Genomic DNA, 19964 nt, shown 5'->3' on the forward strand with positions numbered 1-19964 from the left:
CTGTAACACGCGAGAGCAATATTGTTGTGCAACTGTGTACGTGTTATGAAATCATGGCATTAAAAAAACACAATGTAGGTCCAAAAAAATAAAACTCATGTATTTGAGAGGATGTCACTCGTGTGGTGTCATGTGTCACATTTATTTTAAACTGATGGAGATAAATTGTATTAGCTCAGGGGTGCCCACGTCCTGTTGATCTATCGCCCTGCGGAGTTTAGTTCCAGCCCTAATCCAGCATACTGTTGTCTGATATTAAAATATTACTGAACGGTGTTCTTACCAGGATAAACCGTGATAGATTAGGGTTTAAACTAAACTCTGCAGAGCGGAGTGGCTTGGATTATAAACTATCTATCTGACAAATTCCCAATCATTAAATGTTTGTACGTATTCATTTGATTTAATGTGTTTACTTAACTTGAATTGTACGTAAATATTCATTTATCTTATCCTCATTTTGAATACTCGCTGCTAGTTAACGTCACCTTTGAATAAAATTGAAGCGGCCCCTTTAAATATCTTGCCCCGTTTTCGACCACATCGGCAGCAGGAAAACAATAATGGCGGACGCCAATGCCGCAGTGCTGTTTGTGACAGTGGCGCTGGTTATGGTGGGACTGCTGTCTGGACTAAGCCTGTTATGGGCTCTGCTGCCAGTCGCGGTCGTACTGTTCATTTTTATAGTGGCGCGAAGCTTGAAAGGTCGCGATGAGTTTGCTCACCTGAACGTTTGCGTGCTGGTGTTGGGAGACATAGGACGCAGTCCGCGCATGCAGTACCACGCTCTCTCTTTCAGCAGACATGGGTACAATGTCACCTTTATAGGATTTCTCGGTAAATAACTTGTCTATTTTTGATCGCATGCACCTATCGCCATATTCCTCTGTGCGGTAGGCTAGACAGAGGGACAAACTGCAGGCACGTTTCAAAAGTATTCTAAATAGTATCTGAAACAGTTCCTACAGCTTTGAGCTTCGCACCAAGCACATTCCTCTCTGCTTAGTTACACTACTGAATAGTCTTGCATGATATTTTATTTACCGTTCCTCAAAACAAAAGAAAACTACCATATTCATGCCTCACTGGCAATACCTCACCCTTATAGGTACCAAACCCCATCGAGACATTCTTGAAGATGACAGAATAGACATCATTCCAATTTCTGAACTTAAGAGTCTCCAAGGTAATGCAGTGTGTTACGTTTTCATTAGTATTCCAAACTGCAATGAGTACAGCAAAACAATTTAAACACTTTATCCTGTGTAGGTCTGTTAAAGCACAGTCTGCCTTTTCTCTTTCAGTTGGCCCTAAAATCTTTGTATATGTCTCCAAGGTGATATGTCAGTCTCTGCAGCTGTTTTACGTTTTAATGCAGCTAGAGGACCAGGCTTATATTCTTTTGCAGGTATTACACCTTAAATATTGTGTAGAAAAAGTAATTTATGTTTCTTACATTGCTTGCGAGAACAAATATTTTTGTTATCTCCTAGAATCCTCCTGGACTACCAAGTATTGCTGTAACATGGCTAGTGAGTCGAATCATTGGGGCGCAGTTTGTGATAGACTGGCACAATTATGGTTACTCCATTATGGCCCTCACTCATGGGGAGAGGCATCCAATCGTTAAAGCTGCAAAATGGTAAGAATAGCCAGCACTTGGGGTTAGTAAGAGGAAGGGGTTAAATAAAACATGGCAATACCCACAGTGTCCTTTTTTTTTGCCAGGTATGAGAAATTTTTTGGCCGTTTGTCTGATCACAACCTGTGTGTCACCAATGCCATGAGACACGACCTTCTCAAGAACTGGAACATAAAGTAAGAATTGTTTTTGAAGTAAATTAGAGTGGAAGCATGTTGTGATGTATGTAATGTTTCATGGTCAAAATGGTAATCACACACTGCTTTAACAGGGACTCTTTGAAGTCTTCCAGTACAAAAACCAAACTGCTCAGTATCCCATTGTTCTCCTAGGGCAACGACTCTGTATGACAAGCCACCTATGATATTTAGAGAAACACCTCTGAAGGTTCGACACGAGTTGTTCGCTAGAATGGCCAGTGCTTACCCACCGTTCAAGGCTTGGTGAGTTATATTTCAGGTTCTTTGTAGAGCATTGAGCATTGCTTTGTGTGTAGTATCCAGTTTAACATGTCCCCTGAAAGGACATTTTATCAAGAATTCTTTATTGTGATAAAGAATAGTTTATAAATACATTTTATCACAGTATGTCTTTACTAAGGCATGAATGGATAAATGAAGCTCCTCTTCCTAAGGAAATTACATAATCTATTTGTCATTGCCACAGTTCTGAGATCAGTAAGGAAAACACTGACCTGACTGCATTTACGGAGCGCAACACCAAAACGGAAGAAGTGTCACTGGCTGCTGGGCGACCTGCCATGCTCCTCAGTAGTACCAGCTGGACTGGTCAGTGCTATAAACATCAATTAGTGTTAACTTACTCTACAGTTATACTCTTATAAGCATTCCTCATTTATTTTTTCCCCCAACAGAGGATGAGGACTTCTCAATTCTTTTAAAGGCACTTGAAGGTTAACACTGATATGTATTTCACTTTAAACGTTATGTGTTTAATTGACATCAATTAACTATATGCCTTTGTAGTGCATCAAAATGTTTAAAATGCCAAATTCACAAATGTACTTTCATTTACAATTTCTAACAGATTATGAAGGGATTGCGAAAGAGAGCCAATGTCTTCCATCACTGGTGTGCGTCATCACAGGTATCTATTATAGATAGAAATATACATTACGTAGTAATGTTGGATTGTATTCAAGTTTAACATTTCCTTTATACCTTCAGGCAAAGGTCCTCAGAAGGAATATTACAAAAAGATAATTGACTCCAAGGACTTTACACATGTGAGGATCTGCACTCCATGGCTGGAAGCAGAGGACTATCCAGTTCTATTGGGTAAGAGCACAATCACAGCATACCCTGCACACTTTGGTCAGGTGAACAACTAGACTGTAGATTGTCTGGCTCAGTGTGGTGTGTAAGTAGTGGTAACAATGTAATATTGTAGTAATTGCACTAGGTAATAGTGTGGTGTTCTGTGTACAGGTTCTGCTGACCTCGGGGTCTGAGTTTGTATGGCTCTCTCTGATATGTCAGGTAATAGTGTAGTGTTCTGTTTACAGGTTCTGCTGACCTCGGGGTCTGCTTGCACAAGTCCTCCAGTGGTCTTGACCTTCCAATGAAGGTGGTCGACATGTTTGGCTGTTGTCTTCCTGTCTGTGCCATAAACTTCCAATGGTGAGTCACACTCCTTCAGGCTCACTTATGCTGGACTACAGCCACTTATTTAAACTTTTTTTTTTTTTTTTTTTAATCTTTTTATTAGTTTATTTTAGTATGTTGTTTTGTCAGGGACTATGCATGAAATAAATTAATCTCAGAAGAGATACTTTGCACTATATTTAGCTAATTAAGTAATTTCTATCTGCAAGTCCCTGGGCTGGTAAACATATGACTAATACTAAAACACAGGAAATACAATATATATATTGCAAAAGCAAAATCTAAAAAAACCCCACAATATCAATTAAATGTTAAGCTCACACCCACAACTTTCTCTCCTAACCTGCCCAATGACAGACTAGGAGCTCAACCACTGCTGCCTATTCAATACACATAACCCTAACGAGAAAGGACAGATAAGTCTGATTACATTAATGCAAACATGATTTTTTAAATAATATTTTTTGTTTAATAAAAGGTCAAATCCTTGAGCAGTGTCCCACTGTTTCATAGCACTTAATGAAAAAGCAGATTGTGCAAATGTAGTAGCTTGTGCAGGAATACAACACTACCCCCTAATGACAGAAAGTGGTAGCTTGTGCAGGAATACTACACTGCCCCCTAATGACAGAAAGTGGTAGCTTGTGCAGGAATACTACACTGCCCCCTAATGACAGAAAGTGGTAGCTTGTGCAGGAATACTACACTGCCCCCTAATGACAGAAAGTGGTAGCTTGTGCAGGAATACTACACTGCCCCCTAATGACAGAAAGTGGTAGCTTGTGCAGGAATACTACACTGCCCCCTAATGACAGAAAGTGGTAGCTTGTGCAGGAATACTACACTGCCCCCTAATGACAGAAAGTGGTAGCTTGTGCAGGAATACTACACTGCCCCCTAATGACAGAAAGTGGTAGCTTGTGCAGGAATACTACACTGCCCCCTAATGACAGAAAGTGGTAGCTTGTGCAGGAATACTACACTGCCCTGTGACCCTGTAGCCCTGCTCTGATTCTCAGAGGAGAACAAAGCTCTTCAGGTCATGGGGATGCAGTAGTATTGATCATTTTAAACACTTAAGTAAGGGGTCAAAATTCAAAATATTGTATTGAGAGAGTATTTGAAATAACAGCATTCTGATTGTCAAATAGTTTTTTGTTTTAAATCCAAATTGCATGGGATGTTTATAGTCCTCCAGAATCAAGCTGCTGAGTGTATACCATCTCGCTGCTTTTTCAAAGGCTTTAGAAAATACTAATTGGCATGTAATTACTTTCTTACTGTCTTATCACCTGATTATGAACAGGTATGTGCTGGGGAATATGTACTGATGAATGGACTTATTTATAATACAAGTTATTTCGAGATTTTTTGAGAAATAGCAGGTCAATTCCAAAGCTGTCCTTTGATTTAGTGTCCAGTTCCGTCCAGTGGCATAGTGCAAAATTCTGGGGCCCCAAAGAGGCAGGGTGGAGACCCCGCAGTGTGTGTCCTGTGTGCCCCTCCCCTAGGCCAGTGCTTCTGTGATTTTTTTAGAATGTGGGGAAGATGCATCTGTGATGCAATTGATAAGTCATAATTCAAGTTGGGAGTATTCATGTCTCTTGTCTTCTAAGCTTGGACGAGCTGGTGAAGCATGAGGAGAACGGGCTGGTCTTCGGAGACTCGTCTGAGCTGGTCGAGCAGCTGAAGGTAGGGGATCTCAGAGACCAGGCTACACACTCATCCACACCCCTCACTCAGACTGACTCCAGGTCTGTGTTCATCACTGTTCTCCAGATGCTCCTCTGCGACTTCCCTAATGAACACGGAAAGCTGAGCCACTTCCGGAAGAACCTGAGAGAGGGCAGGCAACAGCGCTGGGACGAAAACTGGGACCTCAACGTGCTGCCTCTGTTCAAGGAGCACTGTGACTGAGCAGCAGCGGAGTGAACCAACTCGCCTCCAACAGGGGGTTCGGGCAGGGATTTGTACAGGGTAAATGAGCACTACATGTTCGAATGCCCCTCTTTTGGGTCATCTGCATTCCAGCAATTACAATGGATAAGACTTGAACATAAGAGCAAAAAGCACACTGTCCATGTAAATATAATGTAAATAAATACTTTATTACAATAGGATTTTGACAGCTTTGTCAACAGTGTACCTTGATCATTTCTATGGAGACGATTCTGTTGTATGGGAAGACTTGTGTGACAGGATGTGTAATGACGATGTGTTTCAATCCAGCCTTTTCTGTATGTGAGGAAATAAGGTTTGCTTTTCATTTACTATTTTGATGAATATCTGTTCCAATATTACAGGTACATTTTGTGTGGATGAAGTGACTGCAATGACATTAAACTCACCCAATTCATTCTTAAAGCAGTTGTATGTCTCTGGGTTGCGTATGGTAGAGGCAATGTATACTTCAGGATGTCTTTGCTGACCCTTGCACTTAAGAAGCTCTGCCAACAGTCTCACTAGACAGCCAATTATATCAGGATCATAGACCACATCTGATTTAAAAAACAAAACAAAACACCAACATTGAGGTAAATGACCGTGTTAAGCCATTAGTGATGCAGTAGATCTCACAAAAGTGAGTTCACTTAGGTTGTCACCTACCTGCTGCTATGATGGTATCTGCCCCGATTCTTCGCAACTGGTCCTTTTTCACATTCTGCCAGTCCACTTCCTCCGTAAGCACTGATACACCTGGGCTGCCCTGTTCAGTCAGGCCGTTGCGTGTAATGTTGTTCCTCAGCCTTTCCAGAACGCTTTGATGGCAGTCACTGAAGACGTATTTGGTGGGCTTACATACCCGACACACCACTATGCCAGTGAGCCCCACCCCACTGCCCAACTCTAGCACAGTCCTGTGGTCAGGGCAGCAACAAGAAGAACTATATGTTCCTCCATACTGTAATGGGCACCATTACATACAGAATGTAACGTATAAGCACAGAAGATTATTTGACTGTTACCATAGTACCATACATAGTGTAAATCCATTCTGTTTACATTCATGGTTTTAAAAGGTAATGTCTACTTAAGACTCAACTCAGAGGTTTGATTTCTCTCATTCATAAGCATGTTATACTCATCTACTCAAAAAAGGTTTTATTTTGAGCAGGTTGGACTCCATCCCATCTACATTCTGTGGTACCTGCCAGTGAAGATGTCCGGGTGTTCGAGGGCCCACTCAGCCAGATGGAGAGCGGCTTCCCAGGTGACCAGTCCCGTGGTTCCCTCTGAGATGACTGCCACGTTCTCTTCTAGACCCACTGGCTCCCCTGAGGGCTAACGAGAATTAGCTCTACCTACTGAGGTGTCAACCATTACGGTTTTTGATCGAGGTCTTGTTTCCCTAAACACAAAGAGTTTTTCTATGATTTGCTCAATTGCAGAGGATGTATAAAGTCCCCAAGTTTTAACTGTTGTACTGCAATTATAACAGGAAACTCGGTCTGGAAATGCGTGCAGATAAATGTACTTTACCAGTAGATAGGATTTATAGCACACGGTCTCTTCCTTGGCACCAATAACATCACCCAGGGCGTCATACAGCTCATCCAAAGGCTCTGAAGCATACAGCTCATGCTAAAAAAGAAAGATGGGACCAATCACTTGTCAGTAAGTCATCTCAGTATGACAGACAGACAGATGCATACATACCCTTTTTATTAATTCTGAGAGGAAGAGTTTTCTGTATTTCACCGATGGGGGATTTTGTCGACAGATAGGATGTAGGCAAGTCTGTAAAAATATATGTCTTTAAATAGGCTATAGAATAAATTCTACTCATTAGCATAGCTAGCTTGCTAACTTACCTTTCTCAAAATGTCCAAAATGACTTCCGACGGTGAGTTCTGGAGCGCTCTTTCTAGGGCCTAAAACATGTTTCGGTGATGAAATATTTAAGTAACTCCTGAATGTATAGCTAGTCCACTGAGTTGTAGGGAAATCTGAATAGTGGTTAGAGAAGCTTTCCTGTACTAAACACTTACATCCCATGGAAACGATGACATACGACACATGGCGAAGAATAATAACTGGAAGTTAGATGGGACATCATGACTGTTTGTTCCGTTCTTATCATGAAGACAGCGTAGTCTGGAGTGGGGCATTTTTCTTTTTTTAATAAGAAGTTTCTGGACCAAACGATAAGGCGGAGAATCCGCAGACATATACAGTATGTAAACTGAGCATACCACGTGTGCATTTCGTCGTTTAAACCATCGGACAAAATATTACTTTACTGTAGCCCCACCTACTGGTCTGGCTGTACTGTGTAATCCCATATCTACGGTAGCATGTATGTATTATATGTGTAATACATTATAGTTTAGATCATTTTATATGATTTGTTTAAACTTTGTTTATAACAGTGAAAATGATATTGGGCTGACTGTTAAATAATATAATAATTTATAATTCAACCTACAGGGCAACATTACATTACATTTTATTATCAGTTTCCTGATAATTAGTTGTGACTAATTATTTACCAACATCCATGGTGCAGCAGGGCTGCCATGAGTGTAGGTTTGTATAGGTTACAGTCTCTTATAATAATCTGTTAAGGTGTTAGGTAATATAGGTAATCTGTATTGTTTTAAATAGCATCTTTTAAATTCTGTGAGTAAAGTATTGTATTGCACACTATTGGAATGCCTCATCCACGAGTTTCCAACTTGAGAGACTCTCACATAGAGAAAAAAATGTCATTGGCATTGCTAACTTTGAGCAAAATGCGGTTTTTTAATTCTAGAATAAATGTTTTATTTTTGTACAAAGTGTGTGTGTGTGTGTGTGTGTGTGTGTGTGTGTGTGTGTGTGTGTGTGTGTGTGTGAGAGAGAGAGACAGAGAGAGAGAGAGAGAGAGAGAGAGAGAGAGAGAGAGAGAGAGAGCGAGAGCGAGCAAAATTTGGTCTGGTCTCTCAACTCAGAACGTGTAGGGGAGACATGGGTTGGTTGTCACTTTGTTAATATTCTGTAATCTAGGGAGAACTGTGTAGAAACATTGATACTGAACTGTTAGGATTTGACGGCAGAAGCCATTTCTCTTCTTTCCCTCTCCCTGGCCTTAAAAGATCCGATGGAAGCTCAGTTGATCTGTTTTTATACTATAAAGTAAATGTTGGGAGTCAGATGTTTTATGCTAGTAATAAGAGGAATATTTTGCCATATTTTTTTTCACTTAAAACAACTGCAGTGTAGCGTCCGCATTTTTGTTTGAACTATTTAATGCTCTTTAATACGGCTGTATTTGTGGGGAGTTATATCACTTCAAGTAAGGTCAAGGTGTGTTTGTTACTTACATTTATAGCGCAAATATACATCAAACAACTTGATACAACTATTGTGGTAAACATTCTACTGTTTTTTAAAGAATTGGATTACATTTTAGATTTAGTTCTATTACTGACTGTTCACTGTTCATTCATTGCTCTCTAATGACAATTGAATGTTGTTAAACCTGTTATTCTATTTTGAACAGTCATTTATTAGAGGTCTAAGTTAAAATCATTGTGACAAGCAGCCCCATGCTGTCTAGTAACCAAACCCACCCTACGGTTGGCTCCCTCGAGTGCATGTGTTCAAACTCTGATAGCGCATTTGACCAAAGGTTTCCCTCCTATGGTACAGAACGCGCAGGCCTCCGTCAACGTCACCCACGAGAGAAAAGTTGCTAAACCGAGAGTTGCTAAATCTTATGCTCTCCATCGCACACTGTGCAATACACTGCTAATGTCCCTTTATCGAAATATTGCACAATGTTATAAAAGGAAAAACGTTTCTGTTATTAGGCCTTGTCACTGTTTCGCAAAATAAAATAAATTAATTCACTAGATGTTTACTGAGCATGAATGTGTATACAGGGAGCAACAAACAGGTTACCAAGCCATCAGTCTGTCTGGTTAATAAGACCTGCCGTCGTAGGTCCAGGAAACCCAAAATAATTTGACACGGAGTAACATATTGCCACACCCATATTTTCAGAATTGTGCCCAACTATCGGGATAATGCACATCATACTTTAAAGTAAAAATAATAAATATTACACGCGATTAAACACACTCTTTTAGGCAGCGCTTGTCATTACACAAAAGTGTATTAAAATTCACATCATAATACTGATTGAGACACATCGAAATAACTTTTTTTTTTTTAGTCCATCTCTTCTAAAGAGTCACCGCAAATGCTTTTGCTATTGGTTGAAGTGGAAGAGATTGAGCAACCTGATAGGATAGTTTAGAAGTGGAAGAGATTGAGCAACCTGATAGGATAGTTTAGCGTTCAATCACTGAGTCCCGTGCGCCGCAGTGCGCTTAGAAAGCTTTTAACGCGGCGCAACTTTGTTCTTGACCCATTCATTCACATCTCTTCGCTGAGCTCAAACGAGAGAAGCCACGATGAACGTGAGTATTTTATTTACTTGGATGTTCTAATTCATATTGTAGTAACTTTGCGTGGTTGTCACTAGATCGCGAATCATTTTATTTTCAGAATGCAGCGCTATTGGTAATAAAGAAGCTATCTTGGAAAAAGGGAGTGGTCCTTAGTGATGTGAATGCGTTTGAAAGTTCTCATACCCTACATAATCCGCATATGTTATATAATTTTGCAACACGTACGCCAAAAATGGTATGTTTATTAAGGGGAATTTTCTTCTGCACAGTGGCCTGAGAACAAAACTCCCCGGGGACGTTCACAAATGTTTAATTTGTTTAGGCTCAATCTAATCCGTGCATTTTTGCATTTGCACATTTCGCAATGTGCTGAACCATTTATGCCAACGAGAGCTTGGTCTTGTGTCCGAACTGATGTTTGGTGGTTGTGTAGAAACACAACTTCAGTAGGAAGTGTTGATCATGTCACACCTAAACTAAGTTTCAGCAGATCATGCTGACACAGATGCCAGGGAGATTTACAGTGCCAATTGTGGTATCCCTATGAAGCAGATTATTTAGAGTACAAAGCAAGATATTAAAACAGAATACTAATAATAAAAAATATAATCTATAAGCAGATTGTTTTAAAAATCCAAAACAAATATACATTACATCTCCAAGGGTGTAATTTGCTTACCAGCTGAAAGATTGAGTTAATAATAGTGACAGTTTGTGGACACCCCCCCCTGCTGACTTCAGCTGCCTTGTGAGCAGAGAGAGAGAGAGCGAGCAGGAGTGAGGGTGACAGAGTGAGACATGTCTCACCCTTCCGAGAGAGCACTTCTGCAGCAGCTGTGAGCTGTGTAGCTGCCTGGCTTTCATCAGAACTGGGCTCATGTGGAAAGAATTCACTTGACCACCCATCCCTCCCAACTGCTTACTTCCTCTATCCCTCCTTTTCTCCTTTTTTTCTCTGTTCCTTCACTGGCCACACTGCTGTGAACTCTTGCTACATTTGGAGCACAGCCTGCCAGATTTAGTCTCAGCCCTCGGCCAGCATTAATATGGCTAATAAAATCTTAAGCCAACTTGGGCTCAAGGCCCAGCTCAATACTGTCTACATGCCTTGGTAGTTACTCTGTGTCCCTGCATGAAAGTTTCCATCAACTTCATGGTCTGTGTATGGAACTAATGCCCTTTTCACACCCACATGTGTGCAGGGACAAGATAGCAAATCAATTTCTGCAGGGCTGCTGTCCATTGCACAGCTGTATGTGCTCTGCAGCGCAGAGGTTCCTAGCAGATCACCGTACAATGTGGCGGCCCGGGCCTGGCTTTCCGCCAGCCATGTGTAGTCCTCTGGCGATGAAGGGAATCTGAGTTCACGTCACCTTGGAGACTTGTACTGCTTATCCCTCATCATTCAACCTCCAATTTTAGACCCTGTTCAGAACCACTGGTGGAAAATTACACAGGCCGTCCACTCGCTGTTTAGTTGTAGGAGTCCATGCCCATGCTGATTCTGTGCCCATTACATCAGTAAGATCTGTATAAAAAATAGAGTGGAATACTGTGGAATACAGGGATCAATGCTGATACCTAGAAGTACAAAATACATAAGGTTTATCTTAAACAATGATAAGTGCAAAAAACAATAAGTGCTAGAGTTTGTTAAACAACACCCTACAATAAGTACTCGTTTTGTAACATGGGCTCGAACCCAGGTCAGATGGGTGATGACACCAACAGCTTACTTGGTGAGCAACCACACTCTAATGATGGTGGGCCCGAGCACAGAACAGTTAGATCTTGGATCAGGTAAAACAAGAGGAAAAACTAAACACCATGCTGAGCGTGGAAAAAGGGAGAAGAAAGGACGCCATGGGAAGAATGGCAACCCCAATGCACTGGGGAAAACCAAACTAAAACTTCCCAAACAAAACCAGAAAACAGGGAGGAACTTTAATGGCTAAGAGAAGCCTTGGGAGAGAGACAGGCTCGAGAGGGAAGGGGACGTGTAAAAACATGAATACCCTCATAGTGCAGAAGTGAGGTGTAGCACAAGCGCTCACAGACCTCAATACCTGAAGCTACTGGCTAGGAGGTTGGCTCAGAACTTTGGCAAAGACCCAGCACTGAATGACTGGATCACTGGGCTTTTATAGATCTAGCAAACTTGTTGCCGACGAGATCTGAAGCAAGGTGTTTCAAGCCGAGCCGTACTTGAGGTTCTTAATACTCCAGGTACAGAACAGGCTTTGACCATTGACCTCATGTATGAAGGGGCTGGTCCATTTTTGGCTTTGTAGGAAAGGCAGGGCAAGGTTTTAAATCTACTGGGAGCCAATGAAGGAAGCGCAGCAGTGGAGAACATGTAAACTTCGGAAGATCGAAGACCAGTCGAGCTGCTGCATTCTGGACAAGTAGAGGTTTGATGGCTCTTAGAGGAAGACCAGCAAGTAGTGAGTTGCAGTAGTTTAGCTATGAGATCACAGGAGACTGCACAAGCACCTGTGAGAGAAAGGTTCGAGTTCTCGATGAAAACTGTGAGGTCATGGTAAGGGTTGGGGGTACCTGGGATGAAACGAAGCTCTGTTTTACTGGGGTTGAGCTTCAAGTGGTGGGCTGTCATCCATGACGTGATGTCAGTCAAGCATGCTGAGATATGTCTCGAGACCTGTCTGTCAGAGACAAAGAAGGTGATAAAATTCTCTGGAGTAAGAGATGAGGAAGGAGGGGGAGGGGGAGGATTAAGGAGAGAAGAAAAAATAGCGAAGAGCTTGCATGGATCGGATGCTGATGATTTGAATTTTTCTCTGTAGTGGGATGACTTTGCAGATGTTACTTCCAGTGAGAACTTGGAAAGAAAAGACTGGTATGAGCTGAGGTCTGAATTTAGGTGAGATTTCCTCCACCACCTTTTTGCAGTCCTTAGTTCTCTCCTGTGGCAGCGAAGTGCTTCTGTTAGCCAGGGGGCAGGTGGTGAGGAGTTAGCAGGTCTAGAGGAGAGAGGGCTCAGAAGATTCATTGATGAGGAGAGTGTAGAAATTAAAGAATTAGTAACTGTATCCAAAGAGAGAGAAGACAGAGAGTCAGGGTGAGGAAGGCTGGACAAAATAGTCTAAGTAAGGGAAAAGCGAGTTATGGAGTGCAGATTGCGATGGAAGGAGGAGGAACATGTTGGGGAGGACTGGATGGAAAGAGAAGGAAGGGAGAGAGAGAAGGATAAAAAGTGAAGGATAAAAAGAGCTTAACAGTGGACCCTGTCTTGCAATCCTGATGCTGCTTGGTCCAGATCAGCTTAGAAGTGCTTGTAGCTGGATTCTTGAGCATCACTCTATGGCTTCTTTTTCTCTGACAGGGTGTGGTTGTGCAGAACATGTCCTTTAAAGCAGGGCAGACCCTGACCGTGAAGGGAGTCCCCAGTATTGACTCAACCAAGTGAGTGTCACAGCACAACCGTCTCAGTACTAAAATTACAAAGCAGAAATGTCACCTATGCAAACAGCGGTTTCTGTCATTTTGTCCACAGCCTGTCTCTTTGTTTTGGGTATTCGCAGTTTTGCTATTAATGTCGGGAACAGCAGCGAGGACCTGGCCCTGCACATCAACCCTCGCTTTGATGCCCATGGCGACCAGCAGGCTGTGGTGTGTAACTCCTTCCAGGGGGGCAACTGGTGCCAAGAGCACAGAGAGGGAGGATTTCCCTTTAAGCAGGGCGAGGACTTTAAGGTAGGTCCCAGCGGGTCCCCCGGAGACTTAAGACAGGTCTGATTCCAATACCAATTTTACATAGATAAACATGACATTTGTCTGTATATACAAATTTATTAGTTATTAGCTTTTATGAACACCCAAATGTTTGTTTGGTTGTTGTTTAAAAGCAGATTTGTTTAAAACGCACATTCCTGAAAGTGGTTTCCTGTATAAGATTTAAACAGCCATCTCGGTTCCATCTCGGATCAGCAGCACCGCTGATACTGATTAACCTGTGGAACCTTTAATACCAACCGGTTGGCCATCCCCTAATCTGCAACACACGCATGCTGATTTTGTGTTTGAAATGGTGTGTCTAATTCTAAGCTCTTCTGTCACTTCATCAGCCTCCTCGGCTGTTCGCCTAGCCCACTTCAGCTGTTCTGTGAAAAGATATATCCTATGTAATTATTTTCATCTGCTCTATGGAGACCAAAAAAAGTTGATCCTGACCTTCACTATGAATATCATGTATTTAAAAAATGGCACTTAAAATGGGCAGATACTTTTCAGTTGCCCTTTTAGTGAGGCACTGAAAGGCTATAAGTGGCATACATCTTTCAGACGAATCACTACATTTATTGAAGAATGACAGAGTTTAATTTGCTAAAGAATGAAAAGATGCCACTCCTTCCATTTCATATACTATTAGATACAGATCACCTTCAACAGTGAAGAATTCAGGATCATTCTACCAGACGGCTCTGAGATCCACTTCCCCAATCGCACCGGTGGTAAAAAATACAAATACATGCACTTCGAGGGTGAGGCCAGAATCTACAGCATCGAGATCAAGTAGTTTCGCCATCGCATAATGCAAGTCTCTGTACTCCTGTAAGTTTATCTGCAGCCTTAATTGTATACTTATCTGAATCAGCTATTTTCAGGAACTAGCTATGCACAGCTAAGCATTCAATCACACTCTTTCACCACCATGCCTCTGATTGTGATGACTTACAATGGTATTACTCATGTTCGCCACTAGAGGGAACAGTACTACAAGAAACTGTGCCAGTCGTTTCTTGGAAAAGGCTTGGTAAAAGTAAAGAAATCCTTATTTCCAAATAGAGATCATGTTTACAGCAGGTGTTTTGGTGTCCTTCTTACAGTTTTTAATATGATGTAATAAAATAATTTCACAATTCTTACATAGCAATTAAAATCAAACTGTATAACTGTAACCATATTAAACGTCGATTTTCTGCGATTGTTCTGCTTTGTTTCTTTGCTCAGTTGAAATGAAATGTGATGGGGGGGGGTCGGAGCCACTTTACAGGCTGGGGCTATGCTGTATATATCACAAAATGGGGTTGAACAGTTTACAAATAATAATAATAATAATAATAATAATAATAATAATAATAATAATAATAATAATTATTATTATTATTATTATTATTTCCTGCTGTCACGCCCTTGGATAGCACGTGATAAAGCAGTTTACACGCGAAGGGTGAGAAGCTAGATGCCCAGTTCTGCCAGCTTCTTTGGATGAGTAATGATCGTTAGTCCCAAGGAGAACGAAATGAAACATCAACCAAACAAACTGAGTGAGAACTGAACCAGCACGGAGACCAAACGAAACTCGGATTAGCTCTCGGCTGACAGAAGGTGAGAAAGGTTCGTCTGATTATCGAATCTGATTTAAAGATCGAGTTTAAAATAACTTTGAAAAGTTAAATGAATCATTGTCAGATATAAATTAATGTATATATGTTTCTTTATATAGGGATATACATTATATATAATGGAACGTTAATGTATATATGGATAAACTGTAGATCTCAAGTTTCTTAGCAAACTTTTTTACTCGCTCCTGTGTCAACATACCAGTAAGCATGATAATGATAACTACGATCCTTTGAAAAATCTGGAGAATATGGTTCGGGAGGAGCCTTGTTTTGGATTTTCTTTGTTAGCGCCTATGTGTTAAACATTAAATAGCACTTAATCCTCCGATCCTATGGTGTTTCGGGTCAAAAACTCCCCTGAATGATTTCCCGAAGGCATTTAACAAACTTGAAGTGCCCAATTCCCATTTAGTCTCTCAGTAATGATCAGTGAAACACCGGCTGTTTGTAGGACCAACCTCCTCCCAGTAGTTTTCTGCATCATTGCCTTAAAGGTTGTGTGAAGTTTAGTTAAATAACCTACATTTCCTCCAGAGATTAACAGCAAAACTGTTAACTTGTTTTCAGTTCTAATAATAAAACTGGAATTTTTAGTAATTTATTAGCTAGATAGGCATGGGTGGACTTCAGATTATTTTCAGAGTTTATTAAATTTAAGAATGGACAAATGAAATGAAGCAGTCAGTAGTGCTTTGCTATGTACCTATTCTTGTTTGTGTTGGGAAAAAATCAGTCGCATATCCCAGTGTTTGATTGTGAACATATTTCATTAGATATACCGATGTTAATACTACTTAGCCTTAAAAACCCTTTGACAGAAGCATAATTGAATCTGCTTTTAAAGCATAGATTTTCACTGATATCATACTGTGGTAAATACATCTATTGTCTGCACTGGAAATCAGTACAGGTATTTCAGGTATTTTTAATAAGCTAACTGGAGCTTTATGCTGAAAGCAGTGAATGCTAACAGGAACTATGTGGGGTCTTTATGTGGGGTCTTTATGCTGGTGCTGAGAACAGGAAGCAGAGTCAGTTGCGTTTGGAGGTTGTTGCACTGGCCTTCTAGTAGAATGACTGTAGTAATGGCGCTTTAGAGTTCTTTGTTCAAGGTCAAGTTTCTTCCTGAATGTGTACTCGAAGAATTTCATTGATCTTTTCCCTCCTGAGCTCAGAATAGTTTTTTTTCTTGACTGAACCTGACTAAGTCTTCCTGTAGTAAATAAACTTCTCAAGCTTGCTTTGGGCAGTATGATCCTAATGTGAATGTAATATCTTTTGAATTTTCATCAGTAAAGTGATATAGAGTACCTGCAGATTATTACCATGTTAAATATATCTATATTGGTGACAATGTTACAGTCAACAATCATGAAAATTCTGGTTTATTTGCCACACTAGAGCAAATATGTTAATACTAGCCTAAGTGCAGTAGATGGCTTGAAGAAGCACTCATACTAGCACCAATGTTCTGGGAATATGCCTTTATGTGGTGTAGTATTCTAAGTATTTGACATCTAACATCTAAGCTGGTACCCTCTGTACTTCTGACCAGCAAAGCAAGGCCAGTGTTCATGGCAATTCCCTGGAGTCTGCATTAACTACAATAAGCAGAGAGAAGGTTAACTGCAACTGTTAAATTGTGTAGGAAATAAGATATCCAGTTTTCACCACATCATTCGTCTTATAACTCTGTTTAGTTATGTAACTGTCACTGTAACTGAATTCTTACATGTCAGGAGATCTGCCACTTTTAGCTGGTATGCAATCATTGTGTTCATCACCAAAGGAAAATCTGCAGTTTATGTGTCCTCTGCTCTGGCAAAATATCAGAACTTGACCCAACTCTATCCTAATGCATTTCAACCACGCCAGTCTTCCATGATCTTCCACAGTGGCTGGCCAGTACTAGGCTTTACAAAGTACCACCACGTCTAACTCCACAGTGGCCGCTCTGTAACCTCTAGTTCATAAAAGCTGAAACCAGTTGGCGCGTGAAGAGTTCATTTCAAAATACTGCATCTCTGGAAGGAAAAATTCCAGATGAACTATACATCTCAATATCCCCCTGAACCCATCCATCTTACCCTCTTCTTCCCAGTCTGCCTCCCACCCACCCACTAGCAGCTTCCTGAGCTCCTGACATCACCACCAAAAGACACTATTACAAGATGCAGTTTCATAAGTAACATTTTGCCTCAGTTTATTCTGTGTTTGTTCCCATTCTTATTAATATGTATCACTGACTTAAGTGACTTGTTCATAAACAAGGGTTTTCCTATTTGTCGGGAAGACTCCACGCCACATGACCCCCTCCAGCTCCTCCGTACACCTCTTCCCAGTTCCACCCCAGCTAAGCCCTGTGGATTTGTGCCGGCTCACCTCCCTCCTAGTGCACCAAAGCCCTGTCGCTGTTTGCACCAAAACACTGAGCCCCTGTGTGTCCTAGTGCTTGAGGTTTTGTCTGATATGTCTTTGTGTTACTGATTACGGGTTTGTGTGTGGTGTTGCTGTGGGCTGGTGTTTGGACTTCTCCTAATAACGCCAGCTCACGCTCTGCTCCTTCATTACAAGCGTCTCACTAGCATGAAAACTGTAAGAGGAGCTAAACTGATGTTTACGTTTTAGTACTGCTCCCATTGCTTGGTAGAGGTTCCTTTTGTTAGCAGTGAGGATTTTTTGGGGGGATACACATTTGCCAGATTATCATTTATTAGGAATTTATTAGTAATTTATTTAGAAAACATGTCTCTTCTTGTACTTTGGAGTTGTAGGCTACAGTTTTGGGTAAAGTCACTCCTCATTGTTGTGCAAGGACCTGCTGTAGTACAGTGCATCCTGCTGACCTTAACTGTGGCTCTTCAGTTCACTCTAAGTGGCCACATTCAGGCAACATGTGTCACATACAAATTTTGTGAATTAGGGCATATATCAAAAAAATACGTTCTTGTATATTGAAAAGGCCCAATACCATGAAAAAACTAACATGTAAAGTAATGATTCATATATAAATATATTAATTATACCTTTTGCATGCAGGCAGTCTGCATTGCCATGCTGGAATCGTCTTCGGTAGTCCTTCAGTAGCACGCTGATCATCACAATGATGTATACAGAGATTTTCAGGTCGATTAGGTGGTTGACTTGGTGCATGAAGTATGGGTAAAGCTACAGTGGAGGCAAGATGTAAGACTGTTTAAGTCATCGTACTGGTAAAATGTGAACTGTGTCAACTGTGTCCGCTTTAAATTGTTGGGTGTAACTTTGGTAAATTGGCTGAGCTGTTTTGCTTTTGCTTTCACAATTTTTGGTCTCTCTTTCATATATATTTTTATATTTAAGCCTCAAAAGGAAAATGTAATTGCATATCTTTAACATTTGCCCTAGACAGTTTGGTTAATTAGCATCTATCCACATGCTGTGCAGGTAGCCTTTACAGTCATAGACTAGTTTTCACTTAAATGCAGGAACAGTAAGGCAATTGCGAGTTATGCTAAAAACATCTATATTCCCAGAGTGTGTTCTTTAAAAGCCATCGTGTCACAGCAAATGAGGCACTGGGATATAGCTGCATTTGAAATGGAAATTTATGAGCTGAGGCTAGCTCTAGATTTATGCATTCATTTGTATATTGGAATGGTGTCCACATTATGGGTGTGATTTGTTTCAGTAACCACCTTAATGGGGCTAGTTTGTCTTCTGAATTGTTTTAAAGCACAGAATTTACCCAGAATAATTGTGGCTCAGACTGATTAGAAGTGAACATGCCTAGTCTTCAATGGTAAGGGCCAAGCCTACGCTGCCAGCAACCAGCAGGGGGCCTGTCGGTATGCTAGGAGAGCAGTATTCCCCAGGATCCCTTGGGTTATTCAGTGCTGACTGTGCACACCTGCTGGGCTCTGTATTTATGCCCACTTGAACAGCGCAGCTTTGTAAAGGGGTGTACGTTACAGTATTTCACAGAAGACATGGCGAAAGAAAGCGGAAGAGGAAAGAAAAGTGGGCTGAAAAGAGAACAGCTTAAGATCAAGAATGAGCTGCAGTGAAAAAGGGATATGGCCCAAAGGAGAACGGAGAGAGAAAGACGAGAGAGAGGCAGGAGGTCATTTTGTGGTTGTTTGTTTATTTATTACTTCTGGGAAAAACTCAATTTTTGGTGCATTCACTTCTTAGTTTCTGTCCAAGTCTTTAATGCACATTATCCAGCTCCATTCGTTTCTTTCATGTTCTGAGCTCTGTGAGCGTTACCCCCGAGCCTTCTGAGCTTTGCGAGTGTTACCCCCGAGCCTTCTGAGCTCTGCAAGTGTTACCCCTGAGCTTTCTGAGTTCTGCAAGTGTTACCCCCGAGCTTTCTGAGCTCTGCGAGTGTTACCCCCGAGCTTTCTGAGCTTGGTTCATCCCTGTTACATCATTCATGTCCTACCATCCTTCCAAGGAACAAACCACTAGTCCTACCATCCTTCCAAGGAACAAACCACTAGGTGCCACCAAACAACCAAGAACAAGTAGATGTGCACCAATTACTTTACCAGGGGGATTTTAACATGGATATGATGGATCTTGTTATAGATTTTATACACTAAATAACGTTATCCCATTAGCAAATTATAAATGATTTTGTATGTGTCTGTTGCTTTTGCATAACCTGTTTATTTACCTGTTATTGATCTTTGGTATTTAATCATGAGAGTGTTGGGGAGATGAGATAAAAATGACTCCCTGGCAACCCTATCATGATTGCTTAGTGGCCTTGGTGCCTTTTCGGCTGTAGAGAAAAACCAGGAAATCTGTTCAGCGCGAGTGCTTTTATTGCACAGGACAAGTGCGGCTCGGCAGGCTGACTCCGCACCCTTGGAAAAGCCGCCAGTCATCCTCCTGCCACATGCAGGGGCCCGTGGTTTTGCTGCCACTGTTTCTACTCCGCTCGTGCAGA

The 19964-nt window shown here is 41.2% G+C and overlaps 3 protein-coding genes across 6 annotated transcripts; 2 read left to right on the forward strand and 1 right to left on the reverse strand.

Annotated features, from left to right (window-relative positions):
* The first annotated feature begins 556 nt into the window (after positions 1–556).
* On the forward strand, positions 557–5631 carry alg1 (ALG1 chitobiosyldiphosphodolichol beta-mannosyltransferase). 2 transcript variants are annotated; one of them, XM_027002799.2, is made up of 13 exons: positions 557–837; positions 1109–1186; positions 1305–1408; positions 1494–1642; positions 1729–1818; positions 1975–2085; positions 2309–2430; positions 2517–2555; positions 2690–2749; positions 2830–2940; positions 3168–3282; positions 4884–4959; positions 5047–5631. In XM_027002799.2, exons 1-13 carry the CDS (start codon positions 564–566, stop codon positions 5182–5184), a joined length of 1467 nt encoding a protein of 488 aa, XP_026858600.1. In that variant the 5' UTR covers positions 557–563; the 3' UTR covers positions 5185–5631. The 2 variants fall into 2 exon arrangements, with proteins under 2 accessions (XP_026858600.1, XP_026858601.1); XM_027002800.2 differs by lacking the exon at positions 2517–2555.
* eef2kmt (eukaryotic elongation factor 2 lysine methyltransferase) lies at positions 5357–7980 on the reverse strand. 3 transcript variants are annotated; one of them, XM_027002803.2, is made up of 8 exons: positions 7257–7980; positions 7080–7139; positions 6925–7005; positions 6748–6849; positions 6416–6549; positions 5875–6041; positions 5616–5765; positions 5357–5502 (listed from the first exon to the last, which is right to left on the reverse strand). In XM_027002803.2, the coding sequence occupies exons 1-8, from the start codon at positions 7434–7436 to the stop codon at positions 5402–5404; spliced, it is 975 nt and encodes a 324-aa protein (XP_026858604.2). In that variant the 5' UTR covers positions 7437–7980; the 3' UTR covers positions 5357–5401. The 3 variants fall into 3 exon arrangements, with proteins under 3 accessions (XP_026858604.2, XP_026858602.2, XP_026858603.2); XM_027002801.2 differs by having other exon boundaries at positions 5875–6125; positions 7257–7979; XM_027002802.2 differs by lacking the exon at positions 6925–7005 and having other exon boundaries at positions 5875–6125; positions 7257–7979.
* Positions 7981–9574: 1594 nt separating this feature from the next.
* LOC113572861 (beta-galactoside-binding lectin) lies at positions 9575–14607 on the forward strand. The gene is made up of 4 exons (XM_027002768.2): positions 9575–9671; positions 13006–13085; positions 13205–13376; positions 14053–14607. Exons 1-4 carry the CDS (start codon positions 9666–9668, stop codon positions 14197–14199), a joined length of 405 nt encoding a protein of 134 aa, XP_026858569.2. The 5' UTR covers positions 9575–9665; the 3' UTR covers positions 14200–14607.
* Positions 14608–19964: the final 5357 nt, after the last annotated feature.

This window comes from Electrophorus electricus, chromosome 1 (assembly GCF_013358815.1).
Source record: "Electrophorus electricus isolate fEleEle1 chromosome 1, fEleEle1.pri, whole genome shotgun sequence".
NCBI lineage: Eukaryota > Metazoa > Chordata > Actinopteri > Gymnotiformes > Gymnotidae > Electrophorus > Electrophorus electricus.

Bases quoted from the DNA above. Each gene is read 5' to 3' on its own strand.
- LOC113572861 (XM_027002768.2), top strand. The intron at 13,086-13,204 runs GTGAGTGTCACA...GGGTATTCGCAG, and splicing joins CCCAGTATTGACTCAACCAA to TTTTGCTATTAATGTCGGGA. The intron at 13,377-14,052 runs GTAGGTCCCAGC...ATATACTATTAG, and splicing joins AGCAGGGCGAGGACTTTAAG to ATACAGATCACCTTCAACAG.
- eef2kmt (XM_027002801.2), bottom strand. From the start codon at position 7,436: ATGTCTGCGGATTCTCCGCCTTATCGTTTGGTCCAGAAACTTCTTATT. The intron at 5,766-5,874 runs GTAGGTGACAAC...TTTTTAAATCAG, and splicing joins AGATACCATCATAGCAGCAG to ATGTGGTCTATGATCCTGAT. The intron at 5,503-5,615 runs GTGAGTTTAATG...CCTCACATACAG, and splicing joins CTGCTTTAAGAATGAATTGG to AAAAGGCTGGATTGAAACAC.
- alg1 (XM_027002799.2), top strand. From the start codon at position 564: ATGGCGGACGCCAATGCCGCAGTGCTGTTTGTGACAGTGGCGCTGGTT. The intron at 2,941-3,167 runs GTAAGAGCACAA...TTCTGTTTACAG, and splicing joins GGACTATCCAGTTCTATTGG to GTTCTGCTGACCTCGGGGTC. The intron at 3,283-4,883 runs GTGAGTCACACT...TTGTCTTCTAAG, and splicing joins TGTGCCATAAACTTCCAATG to CTTGGACGAGCTGGTGAAGC.